This window comes from Cephus cinctus, unplaced genomic scaffold (assembly GCF_000341935.2).
Source record: "Cephus cinctus unplaced genomic scaffold, Ccin1 Ccin1_scaffold0581, whole genome shotgun sequence".
NCBI lineage: Eukaryota > Metazoa > Arthropoda > Insecta > Hymenoptera > Cephidae > Cephus > Cephus cinctus.
This window is the reverse complement of record NW_014333230.1, coordinates 238,872-263,796: the sequence shown is the minus strand read 5'-3', so window position 1 is coordinate 263,796 and position 24,925 is coordinate 238,872. Positions and strand designations below refer to the sequence as shown.

Sequence of the window (24,925 nt, the reverse complement as noted above, 5' to 3'; positions counted from 1 at the left end):
CTCGGCAGCGTTCTCAACTCAATAGACAGTCGATTTCATCCAAACCAAACCTAACCCAACGTAGTTAAATTCAAATCTAAAATTTCAGGCGAGTGTTTACAAATGTTTCAACGTGTTTCGAAATGAATTTATTCGGTGCCACGCGTCGCCAAGCACGTCTTCTCATTTGCGCGATATTTTTCTTTCTCCATTGTATATCAATTAGCATTGCCTTTAATGCTTCCGTGGATCTTCGTGTGCTGGGAGATGGATTTCACAGGTTAAGAATTAACACCTGCTAGAAAATACAGATAGAATTATCTTATAAGACAGTGTAATGGTAATATTTCCATTATTTATGTTTTAGGCGTTTGGAATACCATGTAAACATTGGGAATTTAACCAAAGAGAACTGCTATGTGGCTCTATTCATAGAGTTTTCATCGGCATTGTACGTCAATGTCGATGAATTGGCGGACCTTCATAGATTTGAAAAGGAATTTCAAAACGTCGTTTGTTCCGTGGGAGAAACTAATATTGAGCTCTTTGCAGAAAAGGCAATGTCACAAAATGTGACAGTATGTTCGCTCTTGAATAATATTACATCCATCCTGACTATTCCTATACACCAAAGATATCAGAATGCCAGGGAAGGTGGTGGTTACATAAATGTATCTCTACCAAGCCCTAAATTGCTCTTGGGCTGTAAGGAAAGAGTCAAAGGGTATAGAGTATCTAAAGTGGAGCTTTGCTTACCTTGTGCGGACCTTGTCACCAAATGGAGAGAAATTCCCTATTATTCAACTACGTGTAATTATGTATGGCAAGTACCTGTGGGAGATTTGTCTCACCTTACCTTGGTCACTAACGTGACTCTCCTGTTGACAAGTCTTGGAGCATTGTTTGCATTAAAGAGAATTTGGTCGAATCGCTCCAGTAGAAGTAAGAAAGAGAATTAAGAATAGAATAGGATTGGATAACTGTGAGGCTAATGGTAAGTTTAAAATATTTTTTGTAAATAAACCCAGCAAACACATTTTGTAACAATCACATTCCATCTACATAAATTCTATGTCGTTACATAGCAATTATGTAAAAATCGTATAAATGTGAGAAACGCTTTTGCTGGGAAGGTAATTTATTTGTTACTTTTTACAATATTGTCATTTCTGTGGAATAAATATTGAATACTGGTAGTAATGCACAGCAATACTAGTTTTTCCCTTAATGTAACGAGGAATGATGATTTCTTTGGTTGAAAGAAACATTTGTCACGCTCCGTATTTTCCTCGATCCTTCCGCTTTCTAAAAAATCATAGGAATCCGACGCACGAGTGAATATTTGATGCGTAGAAAAAAGAAAAAGGGTCAGGGAAGTCAGTGATACGTACAGGCTCGTGTTTTTGTATCAAGATCATTCCACTTTTGCACGGTGGCAGAGCCGAATATAAGATAGCCCAGGTTACCCAGGAAGTAAATGCCCGCAGACAGGGTAAAAACTATTCGCCACTGTAGTATATTACTCTGCAATTGCATAATCAGCATAAATAATTATCGGTGTTGACCGTCTGACATAATGTAATCCTTTTCTATACCATACCTTTTCGGTGACTATCGCACCAGCTATCAATGGTGTCACAATGCCGCATATATTGGCCACAGCATTGATACAACCCATTAAAGTGCCTGCAAAGTTTGGACTGAGATCCATGTGATTAACATTGTGGCCACAATAAATAGCAATATTAGTTCCTACAGCAACCACAAGAATTGCGACAGCCAGAACCTGTTGATCGCTCCTGACAAATCCCAATCCGATAAGAGCAATCGCTGGTATCCATTGTCCAAATGTATTACATAACTTTCGGGACGTCGTCGTGGATATAATGTTCGACTTAATGAAGTAATCCGAGACGAAGCTTACAGGAAAACCAAGAATCCATGCGGTAAAGTAAGACAGGGCCGAGTACAATCCCACCTGAAAATTTCGAGAACGTTAACATTATTACTTTTCTAAATCGATCCTGTTCCAAGCGCATAGGCCAAGGCTCAGGATATCACCTTGACCTTTTCGGCATCCTTGACCGTCATTGTGTCCAATGAAAAATGGCAAATCAAACGCATGTGATTCGAGTCGCGTAGACAGTAGCAACGCTTATTACGAGTCCTTGCGATTGATTGCGACTGTCCGGCGCCTTTACTTTCTACGAAGAATATTAATTTATATTTTCTCATCTATCAAGAGCATTAAAGTCGCATTATCTGCTGATTCTTGCCATTTTTGTAGATAAGCAGAAAAAAAAAGAAAAAATGAATTATCAAGCGCTAAGCAATTAGCAATAGCCAAGCAGAAAGTCTCTTGAAATTATAACCGCTCTTACGCAGTTGGATCCCCGTTCAATTAAATTCAATCTAATAAAGTTCTCCTTATCGAGCACTCTCACTTATTGGCACCTATATTTGTATGTCACTTGAAAAGTCCCGCACAATTAACAGCAGTTCAAAATTATAGCTCGTAGTATAAAATAAATAAAATTTCACCTTCGGTATATGTGATTCTAATCTTTGGCAGGAAACAGCTTTAGAATAGATACGAGGTGTTAATACGAGTCATAGTAAACACTTCCAATGGCCTTATGTCAAGTTTTACAGTGTCAATGGAACCGTAAAAAATAATCAATATGACTGGTACGTGTACTCAAAAATTTGCATGTTAATCATGATCGGCGAAATCCTTTCGCTGAAGAGCGACGTGAATGGCCTAACGGGACCATTTTGCAATTAAAGTACCTTTTAAGTATCTGTTATGTCTTGATCGTGTCCATATTCTTTTACCTCTTTTATGTCAAATTCTAGAACGGAGTTCAGGTAGGACGGAATTTCTGAAACGAGCGTCCAGAATCCCCAGGCTTGTGCGCATTGCGCCATAGCGATGGCCCAAACAGCTGGAGACCTCGCTATAGCCAGCCACGGCGTCTTCAATGGCTTCGACAGAGGAAAAGAATATCAATGAAGAACAATAAAAATGATGACATCGTATTAAGAATCATAGCACGACAATGCTATATGCCTTATGAACGCTTAAGCAATGTCCGTTTTTTGTATTACGTGTCATCGTAATATATCATACAGTCAATCGACAATTATCTCATGCAGCGTGGGCATACAACATGTCGGAAATACTGAAGATGAAGAAAAAAGAAATTCACAATTAATATTATGGAAATACACGTTGTTCATCTACTCAGCAAATACAAGTAACAATTACATATCAGCAATGTTAAAGTGTCCTGAAGTATATAATAATCCTAAAATACCATATATATCTACGTAACTGTTATATCCCTGAGTAGGACATTTTAACATTAACGATATGCAAACGTTACTGTATGTTAGCTGGATTCACGGTGGCAATTCAGCCGATGTTATTGACAAAAACGATAAGGTTATTTAATATCAGTATATCGAGAGTAAATAAAAAAAAATTATCTCACCTCGGTACTTTCCGTTACGCCCAAACTGACCTCAATGTACTCTTTTTCCTCATCAGAAATCCTCGAGTCCTCCGCTGGAGATTCCGAACCGAAAGTCATCCAGATGATGCTCCAGAGGAAGCTGAGAGTGCCCCAGAAGTAGAAACAGCTAGGCCAACCCAGGGGTGAAGCTGCCAAGAAGCTGCTGCTCAGCAGGGAACTCACATTGCCGATCCAGCCCCCGGAATACACGAAGGATCCTATACTTCGAACAATCGGTCATTTTTAATCAAATAGACTAACCGATCGACAGGTAAATCAACATGATGGAATTCGTACCAAGAGTGCCTCTCTCGTCCAATGGAGCCCACTTGGCAAGAAGGGTGTGCAGAATGGGAAGCACAGCGCCCTGACACAAACCCATGGCGACTCTACAGGCGCAGACCAATTGCCAACCACCGTAGCGAGCAGCAAGTGGAATTCCAAGACTAAATATGGCACAGAAGCACACGGTGTATCCGTAAAGATTTCGCGCACCCCAACGCTGGGCTATCATTCCACCGGGAATTTGCGTAAGAACGTAACCCCAGAAAAACGAACTCAAAATTGTACTCTGTACCGCCATGCTCCAATTATATTCCTGAAACAAAGATAGACTCTCTTAAGCTCATCTGGTGAACAGTCAATGAGGTCGTGGCGTAGCGACATGTACATCTAGCTACCTCGTAGTCTGGATTCGAGGATTCGGCGTCCACCATGGCCACTATGGCAACTGACATCGTTATCCTCATTGCATAACAGCAGAGGAATCCGGTAGTCATGAGAAAGATCTGCAAGTGTCTGCATCCGAGACGAGCTGCAATTCAATTAAATCCAATTGCGAAACGAATGGAATTCTTTTAAAATATTTTGTGATTCAACAGTACTTCGTATCTCCACTAAATCGTATCTTTTCTTTTCTTTATTTCTTATGTTTTATCTATATAAGAATTATCTCATTCATTGTTCCGACTCGAAAAAAACACTCGTAATTATAATTAAAGTTATGCTCAGGCACGCGAGGCAGAGGCAGTAGATTCTCGTATCGAATTATCGATCACAATTTACGGCTATATGCCTTTTAATTGTGATTGACTTAGTTTTGATTTATTGTTCACTAATGTATCTTATCACCGGTTATCGTTTCTAGCACTCGCACAAACACGTAATCTGCATTACAAAGGATTAACACAACTGTGATTACGTCTCGCGATAGGAATGCGTATCTGTTTTTTTTTTTTCAAATTACATTCTAATAAACATTTTTTCAAGAGACAACACGATCGATACCTTTGGGCTTTCGTGGCGGCACCTTCATGAACTCAGCGCATGAAATTCTCTTGGTTAGAATTTTCGATGACATTGTTGCAACTCGCCAATAAAAATGACAGAGGTATAGATCGATTAAACTATCTAGGTAATAACTGCGACCGCCTAATTGATACGCTGTGATTTTATAGCTGCCTCGTGAATTCCACCTCCACCATCGAGTTCCACCTTGTGCCGATCAGCAACATACGCAATGTTACCAGCCGCCAGCTACATAGGTGCACCCTGGATGCATTCTAATAACATTCACCATGGGATATCTAATAAGCTCAATTGTCATCCAATACAATTATTGGGGTGAAGTGGCTACTGTGCAGCATGAGAGAATTCTTTCGTCACTGCTGATAAGAGATAAGCTCACGGGTGACTGATAAATTCAATACGATTCGATATCCTCGTAACGGTATTCCGTAGATAATTCTCGATAAGGTTGATATCGATAACCCATCTTTATAACCTATATTGGATATATTCTATACAGATTTCAAACGATACTATAATAATTCTATTGCAACATCTAATCAACTGATACGAATTTAAATTGGACAGGCGAGACAGCTATTAATCTATATGAAGATCATTGTCACCTTCACGTATTGTATTACTAGAACCTTTGAATAGTTGGAGATTAAGAACTCTCTTAGTTACAAAATGAAAGAAAAAACAGGATACGATATTTCAATGCATCTTTATATTTGGCATTGTGAAGACATACGGAGCAGATACTTATTGATCAATTGAGCCTGCGCGTTACGCAGAATTTCTGAAAAAAAATGTCCCTTCAGAGAGCAACGTTTCAGTTAAAAGTCACTCGCGTAGAATTTACGTAGATCGCAGACCACGTGTGCATGACACGAGAGAGAGCCTTCGCACGATTTCATCTCAATCCATGAAACTTTATTCCTCGTTGCTTCCTGTTGCGAATTAAGATAATACACGTGAAAAATCCACTTAGGATCTTTCATAACGAAACAGACGCGTCGTTTATTTTAATCTCTCTTCTTCGTTTCATATGTGGTGGCAATTATTTTTTTATACGGTAAAACAAGTTGAGATCTCAAACACGGAGCGGGAACTGAAGGCTATTTTGTAATTTGTTCTTGGAAGCTTAGGACTCGTCAAAAGCGGAGCCAATCGTTTGATTAGCCGATTAGTTACGCTGAGCTGTCGATGTTTGGAAAATGTTTCGAAAAGAGTCCGAGAATCATTAAGAAATCATCTGATATTACTTATGTGGTTTATAAATCATTTATCAGGGAGATATTAAGAATTACATAATTTTATATCGTGAAATCAACAATGCTGAATAATAATCAACCACATCAAATTTGCTAATTAAGTGATGATAACCATGGTAGTCAATTATTCTTAAAGATAATATGACGTGCAGGTGGACAAGGGCGCGAGGGGGGAGGGGGGGAGGGGAGAAATTTCGACGATTGATACACGGGAGAATTATATAAAATGTCTGTATTGCTAAGAATGATATTTACAGAAATTTGTACATACAATTGTTCACTGACAAATGTTTTGAGCATAAAGCTTCTTAGTTATATTTGGCAAATTCTCACTAGGCGGATCATCGAATCGATCCAGGTACTCTGGTATCCTAACACCACTGATTTGCTTAATAGCATATAGTTCGTATTTTATTATTTCTTTTGTTTCCTGAAGCTCATTTCAGTGGCTTCTTTGCAGATGGATCATTCCACCATTGGACTTCTCCACGGCCAAAGATAATAAATATTAAATTGTCAATAAAGTAGATGGCAGCTGTCAAGTAGAAAACGATGTGCCACTGACTGACGTTGTTCTGAAAAGGGAGGTCAAAGGGCGTGAGTATAGACTTGTTAATTCACTAAGAGTTTTTAATCTTAATTCTCATTCTTGGCAGTTACCTCATCTGTGATGATCACACCTGCGATGAGAGGAGAAACAATGGCGACCACGGCAGCCGCACAGTTCGTTATGGCCATCATACTGCCGGCATTATTTGGACTCAAGTCGATATGATTGATCTGAAATCCACACATCGATCCTGCGTTCAATCCGACGGCGAAGACGAGTATAACCACTACGAGTACCACGTTGTCTGCTGGTGCAAAGCAAAGGGCGACCAGGGCGGCAGCTGGGCCCCAGTGAGCAATTGTGTTGGAGATCTTCCGCACTAAAGATCTTGTCGCACCTTTCTTTAGAGCGTAATCGGAACACCAGCTAATCGGGAAGCTCAGAAGCCACATCGTTAGATAAGGCAAGGCAGACATCAATCCATTCTGAAAGGTAGATCATTTGCAGTATAGATAATGCTTGCAATTAAACTGTCAAAGTAATCCTGCACTCACCTTTTTAATGTCGAAGGACAGAATGGCATTCATGTAGCTCGGAATTTCCGTCAGTAGCATCCAGAAACCCCAACTCTGACCACAATGGGCAATGATGATTGCCCACATTGGCATTGACGTGCAGATGTTTACCCATGGTGTCACGTGTTTCTGCGAGGAAACAGAACATAAGTAAATAGCAATTTATAATTTGTTTATGACTCGAATTGGCTCTTATTGATCACCTCTTCGGATTTGGTGCTTTCAGCGTTGAAGCTGTGCTGAATGAACTTCTTCTCGTCGAAACTGATCATTTTACTTTGGGCTGGTGAATCCGCACCACAAATGTAAAACAAAATAGTCCATAACAATGAAACAGTTCCAAAGACGTAAAATACACTAGGCCACCCAATTGACGAAGCAGCGAGATATCCAGAAATTGGCATAGCAATGACAGTGCCAAATTGAGCACCGGCGTACGCAAACGTTCCTATGAAGTAAGCTTAATAAGTAAGCTCCTATAATATGAAGCATGATAACTTACCCAGTCTTGCTCTCTCAGTAGGTGGAACCCATTTTGACAGCATGGTGTGTAGGCTTGGCATAAGGCACGCCTGTGACAGTCCCATTCCCACCCGACAAGCGCAAACTGCACCCCAGTCGCCATACTTGGCTGCCAAAGGAACGAGCATGTTGAGAATGCTGCAAATGAACATTCCAATTGACAGGAGTCTTTGAGCACTCCAATGCTGAGCGAGGTAACCACTCGGAAGTTGCGTTATGGTGTAACCCCAGAAGAAGGAGCTCAGGATGATAGACTTGGTCCACTCGTTCCAATCGTACGTCTATAAGAATGCACTAGTTCTTATCATTATACAATATCCCTGGATAATAAAATCCAAAGGGAAATAACGAATTGTTGCTTATTCTATCAAGTAAGTATGATTTTACTTCGAAGTCGACATTTGCTGAAGAAGAGTCCGCCATTGCAACAATTGTCACGGACATGTTTATTCGAAGTGCATACGCCATCATCATACCCAAGAACATCAGGAATATCTGCCAATGTCGAGTCCCAACTGTTCCTGAATTGAAGATAGGGCACGTTATAGATAAAGTCATGTGGATTTCCATTTTCTTTCTTTGAGGTATCTTAAATTTCATATTTGTAATAGACTGTGTCGTAACGTTGCACCGTGTGCAGTAAAATTCCAATTTGCAAGTGCAATTATATTAGGAAACAAATTGAACTAAAGGAATTCAGAATATTTCAACCGCCTCATAGATAAACATTAATTTCTGTGAATTTCTAGTGCTAACTAATATTATAGACAATAATTGGTGATCATGATAATCATAATCTCAGCGATGATGTAATCAGTAAAGATAATTATGACACGGTAAAATATTTGCCAAAGTCCACCAGTAAAATCGAAACATTAATGAATTATCGTAGATTCGTAAGTAACGTAACGAATAGTCAAAACTATTCATCATTCAACATTTCTTCCCTTTCGTTATTTTATCACTATTGGAAGGAATCACTTCGTGTCAAATAATCATTTTATTCCGTTTCCGAAGTTAATTAACGATTTTATCGAACATTTTACTATCGGCTGAACTTCATGAATTTGCAAGTCACTTCAACGATAAGATGTACCTGGTGGATTCAGAGGTCCTCCCTCCGAAGAGGCCACTTCTGTATCGCCCACACTCTTCGCGGTCATTTTCAACTAATATGATTCAATCAGATCTTCGGTTTGTCAAGCTTATATGAGAACTTCCCCTTCTACTGCTTCATCCCCACCTAGACATGGTACTTAGCTTTACAATTCATCCCTCCTACATCATAATCATTTCAATGATTAATGTTAAAGCGGACACCTGTATTTGTTCATTTTTATCATGAAGTTTTCTACGTTTTGGACAAAATTTCCGAATGAAACTTGATATATATGGATTTTTGACCAAATGATGACGATGATGATGTTAATAATAATAACCGACGGAATTTAAGTATTCTTAGAGATAATACAATATATGAGTGTAAAGAAAAGGGAGAGGAGATCGATGATTGAAACATATCAGAATTATATAAAAATACTATATTGTTAAGAATGATAATTACTCAAATTTGTTCATAAACCTGTTCAGTAAAAAAAGTTTTGAGCATAAAGTTTCTTAGTGATATTTGGCAAATTCTCACTAGGCGGATCATCGAATCGATCCAGGTACTCTGGTATCCTAACACCACTGATTTGCTTAACAGCATATAGTTCGTATTTTATTATTTCTTTTGTTTTCTGAAGCTCATTTCAGTGGCTTCTTTGCAGATGGATCATTCCACCATTGGACTTCTCCACGGCCAAAGATAATAAATATTAAATTATTAATAAAGTAGATGGCAGCTGTCAAGTAGAAAACGATGTGCCACTGACTGACGTTGTTCTGAAAAGGGAGGTCAAAGGGCGTGAGTATAGAGTTGTTAATTCACTAAGAGTTTTTAATCTTAAATCTCATTCTTGGCAGTTACCTCATCTGTGATGATCACACCTGCGATGAGAGGAGAAACAATGGCGACCACGGCAGCCACACAGTTCGTTATGGCTATCATACTGCCGGCATTATTTGGACTCAAATCGATATGATTGATGAGGAATCCACATGCCGATGCTGCGCTCAATCCGACAGCAAAGAAGAGTATAATCATTACGAGTACCACGTTGTCTGCTGGTGCAAAGCAAAGGGCGACCAGGGCGGCAGCTGGGCCCCAGTTAGCAATTGTGTTGGAGATCTTCCGCACTAAAGATCTTGTCGCACCTTTCTTCAGAGCGTAATCGGAACACCAGCTAATCGGGAAGCTCAGAAGCCACATCGTTAGATAAGGTAAGGCAGACATCAATCCATTCTGAAAGGTAGATCATTTGCAGTATAGATAATGCTTGCAATTAAACTGTCAAAGTAATCCTGCACTCACCTTTTTAATGTCGAAGGACAGAATGGCATTCATGTAGCTCGGAATTTCCGTCAGTAGCATCCAGAAACCCCAACTCTGACCACAATGGGCAATGATGATTGCCCACATTGGCATTGACGTGCAGATGTTTACCCATGGTGTCACGTGTTTCTGCGAGGAAACAGAACATAAGTAACTAGCAATTTATAATTTGTTTATGACTCGAATTGGCTCTTATTGATCACCTCTTCGGATTTGGTGCTTTCAGCGTTGAAGCTGTCCTGAATGAACTTCTTCTCGTCGAAACTGATCATTTTACTTTGGGCTGGTGAATCCGCACCACAAATGTAAATGTCTGTATTGCTAAGAATGATATTTACAGAAATTTGTACATACAATTGTTCACTGACAAATGTTTTGAGCATAAAGCTTCTTAGTTATATTTGGCAAATTCTCACTAGGCGGATCATCGAATCGATCCAGGTACTCTGGTATCCTAACACCACTGATTTGCTTAACAGCATATAGTTCGTATTTTATTATTTCTTTTGTTTCCTGAAGCTCATTTCAGTGGCTTCTTTGCAGATGGATCATTCCACCATTGGACTTCTCCACGGCCAAAGATAATAAATATTAAATTGTCAATAAAGTAGATGGCAGCTGTCAAGTAGAAAACGATGTGCCACTGACTGACGTTGTTCTGAAAAGGGAGGTCAAAGGGCGTGAGTATAGACTTGTTAATTCACTAAGAGTTTTTAATCTTAATTCTCATTCTTGGCAGTTACCTCATCTGTGATGATCACACCTGCGATGAGAGGAGAAACAATGGCGACCACGGCAGCCGCACAGTTCGTTATGGCCATCATACTGCCGGCATTATTTGGACTCAAGTCGATATGATTGATCTGAAATCCACACATCGATCCTGCGTTCAATCCGACGGCGAAGACGAGTATAACCACTACGAGTACCACGTTGTCTGCTGGTGCAAAGCAAAGGGCGACCAGGGCGGCAGCTGGGCCCCAGTTAGCAATTGTGTTGGAGATCTTCCGCACTAAAGATCTTGTCGCACCTTTCTTCAGAGCGTAATCGGAACACCAGCTAATCGGGAAGCTCAGAAGCCACATCGTTAGATAAGGCAAGGCAGACATCAATCCATTCTGAAAGGTAGATCATTTGCAGTATAGATAATGCTTGCAATTAAACTGTCAAAGTAATCCTGCACTCACCTTTTTAATGTCGAAGGACAGAATGGCATTCATGTAGCTCGGAATTTCCGTCAGTAGCATCCAGAAACCCCAACTCTGACCACAATGGGCAATGATGATTGCCCACATTGGCATTGACGTGCAGATGTTTACCCATGGTGTCACGTGTTTCTGCGAGGAAACAGAACATAAGTAACTAGCAATTTATAATTTGTTTATGACTCGAATTGGCTCTTATTGATCACCTCTTCGGATTTGGTGCTTTCAGCGTTGAAGCTGTCCTGAATGAACTTCTTCTCGTCGAAACTGATCATTTTACTTTGGGCTGGTGAATCCGCACCACAAATGTAAAACAAAATAGTCCATAACAATGAAACAGTTCCAAAGACGTAAAATACACTAGGCCACCCAATTGACGAAGCAGCGAGATATCCAGAAATTGGCATAGCAATGACAGTGCCAAATTGAGCACCGGCGTACGCAAACGTTCCTATGAAGTAAGCTTAATAAGTAAGCTCCTATAATATGAAGCATGATAACTTACCCAGTCTTGCTCTCTCAGTAGGTGGAACCCATTTTGACAGCATGGTGTGTAGGCTTGGCATAAGGCACGCCTGTGACAGTCCCATTCCCACCCGACAAGCGCAAACTGCACCCCAGTCGCCATACTTGGCTGCCAAAGGAACGAGCATGTTGAGAATGCTGCAAATGAACATTCCAGTTGACAGGAGTCTTTGAGCACTCCAATGCTGAGCGAGGTAACCACTCGGAAGTTGCATTATGGTGTAACCCCAGAAGAAGGAGCTCAGGATGATAGACTTGGTCCACTCGTTCCAATCGTACGTCTATAAGAGTGCACTAGTTATTATCATTATACAATATCCCTGGATAATAAAATCCAAAGGGAAATAACGAATTCTTGCTTATTGTATCAAGTAAATATGATTTTACTTCGAAGTCGATATTTGCTGAAGAAGAGTCCGCCATTGCAACAATTGTCACGGACATGTTTACTCGAAGTGCATACGCCATCACCATACCCAAGAACATCAGAAATATCTGCCAATGTCGAGTTCCAATTTTTCCTGAATTCAAGATAGAGTATCACATAATAAGCACTCAATGACATTAAGCTATGAATAATATGCAGGGCAATCAGATTGGATTAAGATCTGTGTATGAGTGTCGGTGAGAACATTCCTTCAAAGGCATAGAAAAGGCCAAAATAACTAGAAGGAAACAGCGTTAAAAGGAAATTCTGTGCATAAGAAATATGAGGGAAATATAAAGTTATTATCTCTTGATGCATCAACACTAAAATTTATTTATCTTTTAATGGCGATTAAGATTAAAATCTTATTGAATTCTTAGTCCTTATCCAGTAACTATATCGTTATTTACTTTCTATGGTATTATCTACAGCTAAGCAAATGTGCTGTATCAAGTCAACTCTGATAACTTTTTTATCAGTGATCAAAATACTCACACCAGATATGGTGCATCTCATTACATGTGGTAAATGCCAAATACTCCCTTTTTGCAATAGGGTGCAATTGAAAAACATTCGCACTCACGAGGATGAAGTTATCCGAGTGATTCATACCTTCTAGATCCTCCGGCTCAACCTTCATGTATTCCGTCCGAGGAATCGGAATTTTGGTGTCGTCCGCTAATGACTTCATGCTGATGGCTTACACTTCCTTGTCGAACTACGAGCCGGGAACCAAGGGGACAGGATTCTATTAAAGGTTCACTATCGTCAGTTAACTAAGTTACTCTGATTTTATACAAGTTGGAGCCCCCACCCTGTGAAATTTATGGAAAAAAGTAAATTCTTACACACAATCTTGACGAATCATAAGTACGGGCGCTTTTTTGAGGAGAAAACTGGTGAATGTGGTGATTGATAGACGCTGTAAAAAATGATAACGAAGCCTCAACCCATGATGATGCCTGTTCTTCTTCTTGTTATATAAGAAGCATTGTAATTGCGCAAAGGCAGAGGAACAAGGAAATAGAATAAAGAATCAAGACAGACGGTCGTAAAAGGAAGTAGCGACTAAGAGAATGAGGAAGAAAAAAATATGCAATAGTTAACTGCATTTTTCTGAATTTCGAAATTCCTGTGATAAATTGAATTTTTTGGAAATATATCGCTGATAATGAATCTTCAGAGCGATAAGTTGAGTCGAGGAAAACCAAATAGCTGGAGTTTTGCAAATACTTCACAAAACTTTGATAACATTTTGGCACGTTCCAAGGGAAGTGTTTTAGACCCAGCTGGAAGACAAGATAAAAGTTTTCCGAATATAACACTAATGACTGATTATACGTCTGGACGCTATAATGCTGTATACTTTAAATCGTACAAGCGTCATATATCTTTTTGAAGTTAAACACGAGAGACAGTTTTATCAAAAAGTTTTATTATCCGAAGTTATATTTACAGTGACAACATTAGTTTCATACTGAAGTTACGTCTTTATCGCGAAGACTACTACAGTTGTCTGCCACTCGATTATTTTTCGTCTTCGCTTTTAAACGGAATAAAAATTTCAAAAGTTTTCTACTTGACCAGCCAGCGTCATTTAATTTCACCTGCTTACTCTTAGGTAACTGTTACATGCACTGTAACGAAGACTCATGCCACGTAGTCGCCAAAATTCACCGCTCTTCTTTCACCTTCGCCAATTCAGGATTGTTCCACGATTGGATTTCAGCTTTACTAAAAAGAACGAATATCAGGTTTCCTACGAAGTAAATGGCTGCCGTCAGGAAGAAAACGATTTTCCATTGTCCTGCATCAGTCTGCAATGCAAAAAGAGGAAATGCTATTGTAACAATATAATTTAGTAGTTTCCTGCTCTACCAAGAAAAAAAGAGGTAACGAAAATTACAACTCGTATTTTGTGCCTAGCATCAGATAAGTGAACAGTCGTGAGTTAAAAATAGTCATGTGTATACCTACTGTCAAATTATAAACAAAATATTTATACCTCATCAGTGACAATTAAAGCGCAGACCAGTGGCACTATAATTGCGACAACGGCAGCTATGCAGTTCGTTATGGACATCATGGTTCCAGCAAAATTTGGACTAAGGTCTATGTGATTGATTTGAAAACCGCAAATGGAGCCAGCATTAAGTCCAACCGCTGCGGTGATGGTGATCACTGCCAGGATCGCGTTGTCGCTCCTGACGTAACAGAGGCCAACCAGAGCCAGGGCTGGTCCCCAATGAGCAATGCTGTTCGACACTTTCCTGGCCACTTGCTTTGACACGTCCTTCTTCAAGGCATAATCCGACAGCCAACTAGCCGGGAAGCTCAGAATCCACATGATCAAATAGGGCAGGGCCGAGACGATCCCATTCTGTCACAAGAAACTTAAGTATTGTTATCTCTTTATTGCATTTCTTCGCAACCTCATCTCGTTCCATTGACAACATTAATTCATTCGTTGCTTCTTATCGTGTTCCTGATTCCTGACCTCGAGTCTATCGCGACCTGCAGGTCATTGGGTTTACTAGACTTAACCCTTTAGCCACAGTCAAGTTAAGGACGCCTATATCAATTTGACTTATCCTATTTTTTTATTTTTTTTATTCTACATCTCCCTGTTTGTCAACAAATTATGTTCCAAAGAAAGACTACTCCAGCGTATCGTTTGACATATATAAATTACTGTTATTCGTATATTATGCGCTACTGGTTACGTAATCCACACCAATGCAATTATCTTACTCTATCCATATATGTATAGCACTAATGGAATGCACCGTTGCACCTGATTACAACTTCCGTCACGGACCAATGTTAAAGAAGTGGATACGCTCGCTTGTTTTTTTACCTCGGTGATGTTAAACTGAAGGATGGCATTCATGTATCCTGGTATTTTTGTGATTAGCAACCAGTAGCCCCAGTTCTGAGTACAGTGTGCTATTATGATTGCCCACATGGGAATTGAGGTAAATATCTCCTTCCAGGGTATTGGAATCTTCTGCAATGTAAAGAAAAATTATTTCTATACAAGGTGTTCAGATGGAGCTAGAGTAATTAGCTGCATTTGAAATGTAATCAGACCCATGTAACTTATCAATGGAAACAAGTCAAGGACTCATGTCTGACAATATAACATAATGCATACCTACCATTCCCCAGGAGATGCACGTGTAAACAAACCTATCATAAATCTGAATAAGAATGTCCTCGTGCAATTCGATACGAGCCTTATGCATTTAAAGAAAAATACTTTATCGTCACGTTCAAGGTGACGGTGCAACAAACGGACTTTGAAATTAATAAGATAACGATGATAACACATATCTCGTTATATACCAATTTTTTGAATTACGAAATAGACGAAATCATTGCTAAAACACTAAGGTGATAGATTAAAAAATATAGTGAGTGAAAGATATCAAATTAATTTCATTTCGACGTGAAATTGGTTTACCCTATCGTCGGATCTAGAGTGGGGTGACTTTTTCACGTTCTACGCTATCAAATAAAGGCCCTTCACACTCTAATTAGTATAGCAATGGAATAATCTACTAGTGTTGTCGCATTACGACTTCTTTCTGTTATAAACGATTTCACCGATTATGAGATTATGTAAAATGTGACAGGAATTCCTGCTTCGTAACTCGTTAAGGAAGGTCGCATTGACAGGCGTTCATGCAGAAGGAAACAGAGACAAGGTAAAAGAGAAAGAGAGAAAGAGAAGTAAAAAGTGAAGAAACACATGTTTCTCTCTCTCTCTCTCTCTCTCTCTTTCTTCCTCATAGTCAACTAAGAGAAACTAATGCCATTATCTTTAGTCAGGATAAATGAGCAATTATAAGTAAAAAGTGAAGAAACACATGTTTCTCGTTAAGGAAGGTCGCATTGACAGGCGTTCATGCAGAAGGAAACAGAGACAAGGTAAAAGAGAAAGAGAGAAAGAGAAGTAAAAAGTGAAGAAACACATGTTTCTCTCTCTCTCTCTCTCTCTCTCTTTCTTCCTCATAGTCAACTAAGAGAAACTAATGCCATTATCTTTAGTCAGGATAAATGAGCAATTATATGATTGAACTCATGTTTCCAAGTTGGATACGTACCTCCTCTTCTGTATCAATTTGCGCTTGTCCAAAGCTAGCTTGTATATACCTCTTCTCGTCCTCGGAAATAGATTTGTGCAATGCGGGCGAGTCTGAACCCCAAGTGAAAAATGCGATCGCCCAAACTATACCGACCGAGCTTGAGATGTAAAAGATACTTGGCCATCCGAGAGAAGATGCGGCAAGAATTCCACAGAGTGCCATCATGACCACCGTGCCGAATAAAGATCCCGCGTAGGCGAAGGTGGCTATTGAAAAGTTATTAAAACATAATTGAATAACCTGTTATCTGTGGCTTGTTTAAAATTAAAGGGAAAAAAAATCAGAAGCAAAAAGAATAGAAAAATTCTTACAGAGTCTAGCCCTTTCAGGGACCGGGGCCCATTTTGAAAGTAGGGTGTGCATACAGGGCATAAGACAGCCCTGAGCAATTCCCATTCCCACTCTGCAGGCGCAGACTCCACTCCATCCAGCAATCTGAGCAGCAGCTGGGATGATCATATTGAAAATAGAGCAGAATAATATTCCAAGAGAAAGAAGCTTCTGCGCGCTCCAATTTTTCGCTACGTATCCTCCTGGTACTTGAGTAACAATATAGCCCCAAAAAAAGGAACTCAAAATAATGGATCGAGTGCTCTCGTCCCAGTCGTATGTCTGTTAGAAAATTAAATCAACGTCTTTATCGGTCAATTACCAGTAACGAAATAGGATATCAGTAAGGAACTCTGATGGTACTTGAATTACATGGAAATTTACAACAGAGTTCGATACCCCCGTGGTATCAATGATGGAGACAACGTAGGAAAATTTCTCGATCGATATATCAACCTAATTGAATCTCTTAATTCAAAATGATATTGCAATAGAAATTCATTGTACTTAAATGATAATATTTTCTCTTGTTTTTCATCTGTCACCTGGACGTTTGAATCAGTCGTTGATGAATCTGTCATGGCTACCACTGCAACGGATATGGTGACTCTCATTGCATATCCTATGGTGGTTCCGAAGAACATCAGAAGGGCTTGCACGTGTCTCTTTCCGATTCCTGAAGGAACCAAATTGCCCATCAGGCCAGAAGAAACTTCTTTAGACTCCATTTTGAACCGCGGGCTCCAATTTTTCTCACTCAGTCACTTTCAGTTCAGATATAAAACTGTACAATCACATTACGATGTACTTGTGACTCAATTACGTAGCAGGTAAAATGTTAACAGTTCAAATGGCAGTTTCAGTTACATGTCTAGACACGTGTTTCTAGTTCACTCAAATGTGAAATTAAAATTTACAATCTATTGTTTTTCATTTATTCAAGTGCGGATTCAATTCGAATTTTCAAATATGTTGCGAGCGTCATTATCGTTTCTACAAATAAACTTAGCAGTCTTTGATAAGACTTTTTTTAAACCTTGAGTGATGTAACAATGTTTTATGCAATAAGAAATTTTACATTTGTCAAGTCTTACAATGATTTTATATATTTAAATAGGTACTGAGTTCGGTCTCTTAATTTATTACATTTACTAAATTGAATTACCAATGGAAAATCTATATATTGCGCTCGGATGACTTGATATGCTTCGCATGACGTGCTTCAATTCAAATATTTAAGAATACATATGTATATTCCTTACAGCTGGGAAATAAGTGAAAACAGTTATTAAAAGTTACAACCCATAAGCCACCTTATGTACAAATATCGGTTTAGGATCTTGCATCAAGTGAACGAGAAATCAAATTAGGCTTGACTTCACAGAACGTTCGATTATATTTTTCGTAAAGTAGGTGAGAATAACAAGTATCGCTTAGGCGATTGCTGATTTCGAAGATTTCGATAATAGTCTTGAGCTATCGTCTGATAGAATGAATGATAAGCATTGAGTTATAAATTTAATTTAATCGATAATCCCGAGATTGAGGACCCGCACTATAACATCATTTTTTTTCTATTACTTTTCATTAGAAACTTATCGTACCTGACGGAACTATCGAGGGATCCACATTCGCGGTTTTGTTTTCCAAGTTCTCGATGGAAATCTCTGGGCCACTACTCTTTGACATTTTCCTCAATATTATGTTTCTCACACAATTCTTTGGCTAGTTACATTTATAGAAATGTTCCCTCCACGTTCATTCCCCCATCCTACGCTTTGCTTCACGCTTTGTTGCGCTTAGCCAATGCAGTTGCACTGGTGCTTTTTGCGCTCTGAACACTTAGAGAATGAAGCGACGCGCATGTTATCAAGTCACAGTGTGCAATTGCTGCAAGATGCGATAGGTGATGAATGAAAGATGTTGTAAAATCTACAGTACAGGCAGTAACCAAATGTTTATTGTAGAAATATGTAAAAAAATATTGCTGCGATCAGTTCCAGTTGTATTGTGCTAAAGATTCTTCTATTATATATTTTCAATATTTGTTTCATACTCCATTTTTTATCTATGAACTAGTTAATTCGACAATCGATGGATGTTCAAATCGAAGATAGCTTGAAAAGCTTTTCTCAAGCACAATAACAGATTATGTATTAGTCCTGACTTGAAGATAACTTTCGATTGATTGAAACGTGATTCAACGTCGAGCCGACGGAGATCCGTTAAATGTAAAATCTTCACAAGATTTTCATCGCGCTTATAGGGCATTTTATGTACAAGATATAAGATCTAAAGTCTACTGTTTTAAAAGAAAATAGACGCGTCTCACTGTGTCACTCCCAGTAAGAAATAACACCTTAATAACCAGTTTCATTTTGCCTGCAGCTTGCGTCTCTTTCGCACAGGTGCATCTGGTGTGCCTTCCACAGCTTCTTTTTCTGATTCTTCCGACCTTTTTTGAGGCGAAGTTGCTTTCAGGGGCGACGGACAGGGTCCCAATTCTGGCAACCTGTGAAGTGACAATTAGAAAAGATGTTCGCTCTAAACTATTATTAAAATCTTTAGTTTATATAGATTTACCCCAGGCTAGTATCCGCTTCTTCTCTTACAATACTAGTAGTCTCGACTTGACCTGGACACGTGGACCTGAATCCAGGGTTATCCTGTGGTGCGTTATCCTTGCCAGGTGGATTCTGCGTGAACGACTTCGGTGGCTGCGACCCATAAATGTGTCTTGATGAAGCAGATTGCGTGTAAGGCTGAGGTGGTGAACCATGACGTTCGTAAAACTTTGCAAGATCTAATGGAGCGCACTTCGTGCAATTGTACGTTTTATAAATCCCTACGAGATAATCAGCGAGTTCGAACATATTCGACCGTAGAGAGATTATAATAAATTGAGCGTTCTTAGTCCTCTCCTTGATATAGTTGCCGACTATCGACACGTTCTTGAAGTCAAGGGCGGCGTCGATTTCGTCCATAAAGTACAGTGGTGTCGGTTTGTAATGATGCAAAGCAAAAACCAAAGCCAAAGAACTCAGGGTTTTTTCACCGCCACTCAAATTGCTAATGTTCTTCCAGGATTTTTTGGGAGGTCTCACACTGAAGACGATTCCTTCACTGAAGGGATCAAGGGAATCGACGAGTTCCAGCTCAGCATCACCTCCAAGTGTAATCATTTGGTACATTTCCTTCAGTCTTCCGGTTATTACGGAGAATCCACTGAGAAATTCCTGAGTTCTACGACGTCTCGCCAACTCATAAACATCGCGAAGATTATTTCGCTGTTTCGTTATTGCGTCAAGTTCTGCAGCGCGTTGCAAGTATAGCGTGTCTTTTTCTTGATACTGCGAAATTAATTGCATGTTAGGTATCTCCTCCGGCAACCTCTCCTTTGTTTTCTGCAGTTGAGAGCTTATGGTCTTCTCGTCCAGGACAGACAGCTGTTCCTCCGTCGGTTCCTGGAGCCCCTCTTGAGGTTGCCCCGGAATGTCCCGAAGCTTCAGGCCGTCTATCCTCTTGCCATAATCCACAATCCTATGCTGGATCTCCTTCAGCGCTTTATGAGTCTCATTGATCTGTTGATCCAAGTCGATCTTGACAGCCTTCATCTTGCCCTCTCTCTTCTGCAGCTCCTCAAGTTCCTCCTTTAAACCCGAGGTAGCTTCTTCCCTCTCGATGAGGGTCCCGCTAATCTCTTTCAGTTCCTCCAGGTAGACCTTCGCCTCAGCCTCCAGCTCCGTCTTCTCCTTTTGTATGTCCCGAAGCCGCTGCTCACACGCGTGCACGTCATTCTCCAAGGCCTCGATGTGCTGCTCCGTTTTCTTCGCTGTTCTTTCTGCCGTTTTTATCGCCACTTGCAGTTTGCACACCTCCGCTTTCATTTTGTCGATCGTTTTTGTCAGTCCCGTAATTTTGTGCTGCTGCTCCTTCACCTTGCCACCGGAAATTTCATCGATTTTTTGGTTAATCACCTCCACTTTATCCATTACGGACTTCGCATCTGCTTCGACCTTCTTTGCTTTTTTTTCGGCCATCTCCACTGTCTCTGTCAATTTCTTTACTTTCTGCGGATTTGAAGTAGCCTCGGCTACCTTCTTTTCTTGGACCTTCAGTTGTGACTTAAGCAGCGGTTCCTGCTCTTTTAGTGCTCGAACTTCGATGGTAAATTTTTCTTTGTCCATAGTCATATCCTTCAGGGCATTTGAAAGAGTCTGTATCTGTCCCTCCAGTGGTTGTTGCTTTGCTCGCAGTGAATTGCATTCCTGATAGACGATCTCCAAGTCTTTCTCGAGTTTCTCAATATCTGCCGCTGATGGTTCGCTTCGAACAACACTCTGACCCATTCTACCCTTCAGCACGGTACGACCACCGCCACTCATTGTACCGGAAGTTTCGATCAATTCGCCCTTGAGAGTAACAACCCTGTGACGCTGGGCGCCGTAGGCAACTCGGGTTGCTTGTTCCAGGTCCTTCGCCACCAAAGTATTTCTGACGCCATAGTAAAATGCCGGCAGAACCCTCTCGTCCTCGACTTTAATTAAATCAAAAAGTCGCGGTACATTTTCCGGGGTTTGTATTTTCTGTCGACATTGTTGAAGTAATGGCTGTTGCTTCTCTAAAGGAATAAAGGTCGCACGACCTATGTCACGGTCGCGAAGAAACTGTACGCAGGTCTGAGCCGTGGCTACAGTGTCCACCACGATGTTATCCAGAGGACCACATGCTGTCGAAACAGCTACATCATATTTCGCATCTATTGCACCCAGGTCACCCTAAAATATAAAAATCCGCCTTCAATTTTATCAGATATGTAAAGAGGAATAATATTAGGTACGCATAGACAACATATACGATATGAAAAATAAATTTGAATTGTACCAGTCTGCCAAAGATACCAGGTAATCGTCCAGCCTGCTTCTCCTGCATCAAGGAATCCAGAACTCTGTTTCTAGACCTGCTCGCATTCATTGCACAACGTTTCTCTTCAACTTGAACTCTCATGTTTCTCAATTTGTTTGATACTTCGAATTCCCGTTGCTTTGTTTCCTCAAGATCCTTACGTACCTCATCCAAACTTCGACGAGTCGCCGGGATCTTCTGCTCGAAACTTTGCAGCTGACATTGACGTTCCTTCAACGTTTCTATCGTCACTTGTAGAGTTTTATGCAAATTCTCAAGCTTCGACTTTTCTGTCTCTTCTACTGAAGTATAAAGTTGCAGTTCGGACTTTGCAATGTCGAACGCTGCTTTTACCTGGTCGACGTTCTTCCTGTGAGTTATCAATTCTGTTTCTAGTTCTGACCGTTGTTTGAGCAATGGTTCCGTTTTCTCGCGTAAACCGCTCATCAGTGTTGCCAGAGCAGCTTCTTCACATTCTTGTTGTTTAACTGTTTTTTCTGCAACAATTTCACATTCTTCTATGGTCTTCGCATTCTTTTCAGGCACAGATGCAAGTTCCTCCAGTTTGGCCTTTTCCTGTTTTATAAAACATATTACTGTAGACTCAATTTCATAACACAAGTCTACAATCCTCTTTAGAAAAATAGTATTGAGCATCTTAAAATACTTACTGTTTTGACTGAAGCTAGATTGGCTTTGCGTCTTTTGTTAGTTTCTACCAATTCTGCGTGCAGAGCTTCATCCTGTTTTCTGATATTGTCAAACTTCTCCGTTGTCGCTTCCTTCTTCTGCTGCAGTTGTTCCCACTTTTTACTCTTCTCCTTCAATTCTGCCTTCTTGACTTGCAACTCCTTGTGAACGACACTCATCTGTTCCGTCAAGTCGCTGAAGTCCTTGTCCAGTTCCTGCTTCTTCTCCTCATGCGTTGTCAGTACTTTAGCCGCTTCCCGTCGTTTGCAATGATACAGCTGGTATTGAAGTTTTATTATTATATTTTCTATCTTCAAATATTGAATCGCGTCTTGCATTGGTTCCTCCAGGTCGTCCTTCTCTTTTTCGACTACCCGTAGACGATTTAATTTCTCGACTCTGCGCTCCGTGAGCACTTCGACCTTCTCAGAAAGTCTATTTAGAGGTTCCTTGTAGCGAGCTGTACCGATAATGTCCTCCAGAAATTCAAGCATTCCGATATCATGTTCGGATTGGCCTTTTGGTTTCATCATAGCTATTTGTTCAACCTCTCCCTATGCATAAACATTAAGTGCTTCATGTATATTGGCAAAATTAACGATAGGTAATAAATATTTATATTGTAACTGGAAAACATTCTACGTACTTGTAAAATCAAAAAACGATTATAGTCAAGATCGACCCTATGAGAACGTAATAGTTTAGCAATTTCTTTAAATTGCACTTTCTTCCCGTTAAGTTCGTAAAATGATGAGTTGTCTTTAAATGCTGTTCTCGATATCTTGAAGCCCCCGTTTGGGACAATATCGTAATCGGATCCTGGCTAAAAAGATATTGCAAATAAATACCTAATGTTCTGAGGAAGACTTGAATGCGGTATTACAACTCTAATGAAATTCAAATCAGTCATTTAACCTTATCAATAATTTGTTCGAAATACACTGAGACAGTGCAACTTCTAACATCTTGATGCTCACTAGAATTGTGTATTAAAACAGAAATCTTTTTCGAGCGAATTTTACTAGCTCTATAACCAAATACAAATAACATAGAGTCAATGACATTACTCTTGCCGCTACCATTTGGACCCACAATGGCTGAAAAACACTGTTGAGAAAAGAAAAAGATGTATAACGAATAATTATAGCCAAGAATATCTATTAAATTTGATACACAAAAATATAATTACCTTGTGAAAGGGACCAACAACCTGTTTACCAGCGTAGCTTTTAAAATTCTCATTGACAATCTTAGTAATTATCAATCTAGGATCGTTATCACTCAATTCATTAACTTTTTTAGGTGGCGGTGCTATGTAAATATCATCATCAACTCGCAAACCACCTTCCTCATCGGTGTCATAACCAGCTTCCTGAACAGGGTCCGTCTCCATCTCTTCTTCAGATATATTTCCATTCTGCTGATTTTTATTAGACATTCTATGACAAGACATTGTATGTTATCATTTTTTTTCATACCAATAATATTGAAAACAATACTGTTAGCAATATGCTTGTTTATTCATAGGCAATGTAATGATTTAAATGTTGAGCTTAGTGGTAAAATCATTTTCAGGTTAGTATAATAACAACACTAGTTACGCAATGTTTTTCTATCAAAGATGTGTTGTAAGAAAAATCAACAAGCCGACGACAAATTAGAAAACTATCGAATAACCACAAGATATACAAATATCATTGATAAGCAAGAAATAATACTTGGAAAAGACGTTTCCCGCTAAAATTGTTGTGTACAACCTGCAGTCTTCATAGCGTTGTTCAAAACGAAACAGCTTCCAGAAATCAATTTATTTATTATTTCACTAAATACCTACCTTTGTTCTTCAACTCCACTTCCAGTACGTCATCAAATATATCATTTATTTAACAAAGGTGAAATAATAGCCGTCACATCGCACGCGTCACTTTTGCTATACCTACTTTCAACATCAGCGAGTCTCCCGAAACTCAGTACAGCACGCTCCGCTAAAACTTGAAAAAAACGGCAAGTTGGTAGGTTTCATTAGGTTTTACTCAGAAGTTCAACTTCCGTAGATGACAAGTTATGGAATGCGAATATAATAATCAACAAAAATATTTAATTAAAAATTATTTTAATGCCTTTCCTTATCCGAGCTTCGTGAATTGAATTTTAAAGTCTAACGGACTTTTTAATACCGACGCGTCATAGAGGGCAACATTTTCGCTCAGCGTGAAAATTTCGCAATGAATATTTTTAAGTAGACGACGATCTATTAGAAACATACTTTTTATAAATCATAGTATAATGCAAAAAATAATAAAATTCAAATATGACACTACGAAAATCCGGCAAGTACAAAAAACCGATACCATTTTAACACAAGACTCCGTGGCGCAACGGTAGCGCGTCTGACTCCAGATCAGAAGGTTGCGTGTTCAAATCACGTCGGGGTCAAAGAATGTGAGCTTTTTTTTACTCGTGGCTTCAACAAAAACCTTATCATTATCTCTGATACAAAACCAGAAATGAATATACATATTCGCAAAAGAATACGCACTAAGAGAAAAGTAATAA

The 24,925-nt window shown here is 39.5% G+C and overlaps 6 protein-coding genes, 3 long non-coding RNA genes and 1 other non-coding gene across 15 annotated transcripts; 5 read left to right on the top strand and 5 right to left on the bottom strand.

The window, feature by feature from the left end:
• The first annotated feature begins 34 nt into the window (after positions 1 to 34).
• On the top strand, positions 35 to 2,976 carry LOC107268752 (phosphatidylinositol-glycan biosynthesis class X protein-like). Of its 2 annotated transcripts, XR_001537925.2 has the most exons (4): positions 35 to 259; positions 347 to 973; positions 2,552 to 2,667; positions 2,836 to 2,976. XR_001537925.2 is itself a non-coding variant. In XM_015741824.2 (2 exons), exons 1-2 carry the CDS (start codon positions 123 to 125, stop codon positions 936 to 938), a joined length of 729 nt encoding a protein of 242 aa, XP_015597310.1. In that variant the 5' UTR covers positions 35 to 122; the 3' UTR covers positions 939 to 1,189. The 2 variants fall into 2 exon arrangements, 1 of the variants encoding a protein (XP_015597310.1); XM_015741824.2 differs by lacking the exons at positions 2,552 to 2,667; positions 2,836 to 2,976 and having other exon boundaries at positions 347 to 1,189.
• On the bottom strand, positions 988 to 4,933 carry LOC107268748 (putative inorganic phosphate cotransporter). The gene is made up of 8 exons (XM_015741818.2): positions 4,782 to 4,933; positions 4,175 to 4,308; positions 3,792 to 4,092; positions 3,474 to 3,712; positions 2,815 to 2,964; positions 1,580 to 1,957; positions 1,371 to 1,503; positions 988 to 1,284 (listed from the first exon to the last, which is right to left on the bottom strand). Coding segments are annotated over exons 1-8 (1,410 nt in total). The 5' UTR covers positions 4,855 to 4,933; the 3' UTR covers positions 988 to 1,282.
• Positions 4,372 to 6,843, top strand: LOC107268755. The gene is made up of 4 exons (XR_001537928.2): positions 4,372 to 4,884; positions 4,952 to 5,183; positions 6,519 to 6,655; positions 6,715 to 6,843. It is a non-coding gene; the product is annotated as an uncharacterized LOC107268755 (long non-coding RNA).
• LOC107268749 (putative inorganic phosphate cotransporter) lies at positions 6,276 to 9,028 on the bottom strand. Its single transcript, XM_015741819.2, has 7 exons — positions 8,802 to 9,028; positions 8,093 to 8,226; positions 7,686 to 7,986; positions 7,387 to 7,631; positions 7,163 to 7,312; positions 6,719 to 7,093; positions 6,276 to 6,633 (listed from the first exon to the last, which is right to left on the bottom strand). The coding sequence occupies exons 1-7, from the start codon at positions 8,866 to 8,868 to the stop codon at positions 6,496 to 6,498; spliced, it is 1,410 nt and encodes a 469-aa protein (XP_015597305.1). The 5' UTR covers positions 8,869 to 9,028; the 3' UTR covers positions 6,276 to 6,495.
• On the top strand, positions 8,168 to 9,775 carry LOC107268754. Of its 2 annotated transcripts, none has more exons than XR_003059996.1 (3): positions 8,168 to 8,289; positions 9,475 to 9,611; positions 9,671 to 9,775. It is a non-coding gene; the product is annotated as an uncharacterized LOC107268754 (long non-coding RNA). The 2 variants fall into 2 exon arrangements; XR_003059997.1 differs by lacking the exon at positions 8,168 to 8,289 and adding an exon at positions 8,299 to 8,601.
• LOC107268747 (putative inorganic phosphate cotransporter) lies at positions 9,232 to 13,089 on the bottom strand. 2 transcript variants are annotated; one of them, XM_015741816.2, is made up of 8 exons: positions 12,909 to 13,087; positions 12,257 to 12,390; positions 11,850 to 12,150; positions 11,653 to 11,795; positions 10,343 to 10,444; positions 10,119 to 10,268; positions 9,675 to 10,049; positions 9,232 to 9,589 (listed from the first exon to the last, which is right to left on the bottom strand). In XM_015741816.2, exons 1-8 carry the CDS (start codon positions 12,985 to 12,987, stop codon positions 9,452 to 9,454), a joined length of 1,422 nt encoding a protein of 473 aa, XP_015597302.1. In that variant the 5' UTR covers positions 12,988 to 13,087; the 3' UTR covers positions 9,232 to 9,451. The 2 variants fall into 2 exon arrangements, with proteins under 2 accessions (XP_015597302.1, XP_015597303.1); XM_015741817.2 differs by lacking the exons at positions 9,232 to 9,589; positions 9,675 to 10,049; positions 10,119 to 10,268; positions 10,343 to 10,444 and adding exons at positions 10,447 to 10,797; positions 10,883 to 11,257; positions 11,327 to 11,476 and having other exon boundaries at positions 11,551 to 11,795; positions 12,909 to 13,089.
• LOC112494511 lies at positions 11,357 to 13,344 on the top strand. Of its 2 annotated transcripts, XR_003059995.1 has the most exons (5): positions 11,357 to 11,497; positions 11,574 to 11,802; positions 11,868 to 12,144; positions 12,916 to 13,132; positions 13,216 to 13,344. It is a non-coding gene; the product is annotated as an uncharacterized LOC112494511 (long non-coding RNA). The 2 variants fall into 2 exon arrangements; XR_003059994.1 differs by having other exon boundaries at positions 12,916 to 13,317.
• Positions 13,345 to 13,710: 366 nt separating this feature from the next.
• LOC107268746 (putative inorganic phosphate cotransporter) lies at positions 13,711 to 18,644 on the bottom strand. Of its 2 annotated transcripts, none has more exons than XM_015741813.2 (7): positions 18,379 to 18,644; positions 17,320 to 17,450; positions 16,756 to 17,056; positions 16,403 to 16,650; positions 15,154 to 15,303; positions 14,302 to 14,676; positions 13,711 to 14,113 (listed from the first exon to the last, which is right to left on the bottom strand). In XM_015741813.2, exons 1-7 carry the CDS (start codon positions 18,461 to 18,463, stop codon positions 13,970 to 13,972), a joined length of 1,434 nt encoding a protein of 477 aa, XP_015597299.1. In that variant the 5' UTR covers positions 18,464 to 18,644; the 3' UTR covers positions 13,711 to 13,969. The 2 variants fall into 2 exon arrangements, with proteins under 2 accessions (XP_015597299.1, XP_015597300.1); XM_015741814.2 differs by having other exon boundaries at positions 17,320 to 17,558; positions 18,379 to 18,567.
• A 63-nt stretch (positions 18,645 to 18,707) lies between these two features.
• Positions 18,708 to 24,442, bottom strand: LOC107268745 (structural maintenance of chromosomes protein 4). Its single transcript, XM_015741812.2, has 8 exons — positions 24,204 to 24,442; positions 23,559 to 23,808; positions 23,285 to 23,476; positions 23,016 to 23,192; positions 22,351 to 22,923; positions 21,659 to 22,255; positions 19,358 to 21,552; positions 18,708 to 19,286 (listed from the first exon to the last, which is right to left on the bottom strand). The coding sequence occupies exons 2-8, from the start codon at positions 23,805 to 23,807 to the stop codon at positions 19,148 to 19,150; spliced, it is 4,122 nt and encodes a 1,373-aa protein (XP_015597298.1). The 5' UTR covers position 23,808; positions 24,204 to 24,442; the 3' UTR covers positions 18,708 to 19,147.
• A 291-nt stretch (positions 24,443 to 24,733) lies between these two features.
• Trnaw-cca lies at positions 24,734 to 24,805 on the top strand. The gene has a single exon. It is a non-coding gene; the product is annotated as a tRNA-Trp (tRNA).
• Positions 24,806 to 24,925: the final 120 nt, after the last annotated feature.

Coding starts and splice junctions, on each gene's coding strand:
- LOC107268747 (XM_015741817.2), bottom strand. CDS start 12,987: ATGAAGTCATTAGCGGACGACACCAAAATTCCGATTCCTCGGACGGAA. Junction 11,796..11,849: donor TACTGAGAGAGCAAGACTGG/GTAAGTTATCAT, acceptor CTTACTTCATAG/GAACGTTTGCGTACGCCGGT. Junction 10,798..10,882: donor GTGTGATCATCACAGATGAG/GTAACTGCCAAG, acceptor CTCCCTTTTCAG/AACAACGTCAGTCAGTGGCA.
- LOC107268752 (XM_015741824.2), top strand. CDS start 123: ATGAATTTATTCGGTGCCACGCGTCGCCAAGCACGTCTTCTCATTTGC. Junction 260..346: donor CTGGGAGATGGATTTCACAG/GTTAAGAATTAA, acceptor TTTATGTTTTAG/GCGTTTGGAATACCATGTAA.
- LOC107268749 (XM_015741819.2), bottom strand. CDS start 8,868: ATGACCGCGAAGAGTGTGGGCGATACAGAAGTGGCCTCTTCGGAGGGA. Junction 8,227..8,801: donor AGGACCTCTGAATCCACCAG/GTACATCTTATC, acceptor TCTTCAATTCAG/GAACAGTTGGGACTCGACAT. Junction 7,632..7,685: donor TACTGAGAGAGCAAGACTGG/GTAAGTTATCAT, acceptor CTTACTTCATAG/GAACGTTTGCGTACGCCGGT.
- LOC107268746 (XM_015741813.2), bottom strand. CDS start 18,463: ATGTCAAAGAGTAGTGGCCCAGAGATTTCCATCGAGAACTTGGAAAAC. Junction 15,304..16,402: donor AAATTGATACAGAAGAGGAG/GTACGTATCCAA, acceptor TTTACATTGCAG/AAGATTCCAATACCCTGGAA. Junction 14,677..15,153: donor TTCAGTTTAACATCACCGAG/GTAAAAAAACAA, acceptor TTCTTGTGACAG/AATGGGATCGTCTCGGCCCT.
- LOC107268745 (XM_015741812.2), bottom strand. CDS start 23,807: ATGTCTAATAAAAATCAGCAGAATGGAAATATATCTGAAGAAGAGATG. Junction 21,553..21,658: donor CTGGTATCTTTGGCAGACTG/GTACAATTCAAA, acceptor TTTATATTTTAG/GGTGACCTGGGTGCAATAGA. Junction 19,287..19,357: donor GAAGCGGATACTAGCCTGGG/GTAAATCTATAT, acceptor GTCACTTCACAG/GTTGCCAGAATTGGGACCCT.
- LOC107268748 (XM_015741818.2), bottom strand. CDS start 4,854: ATGTCATCGAAAATTCTAACCAAGAGAATTTCATGCGCTGAGTTCATG. Junction 3,713..3,791: donor GGACGAGAGAGGCACTCTTG/GTACGAATTCCA, acceptor TTCGAAGTATAG/GATCCTTCGTGTATTCCGGG. Junction 1,958..2,814: donor TAGAATTTGACATAAAAGAG/GTAAAAGAATAT, acceptor CGAAATTTTCAG/GTGGGATTGTACTCGGCCCT.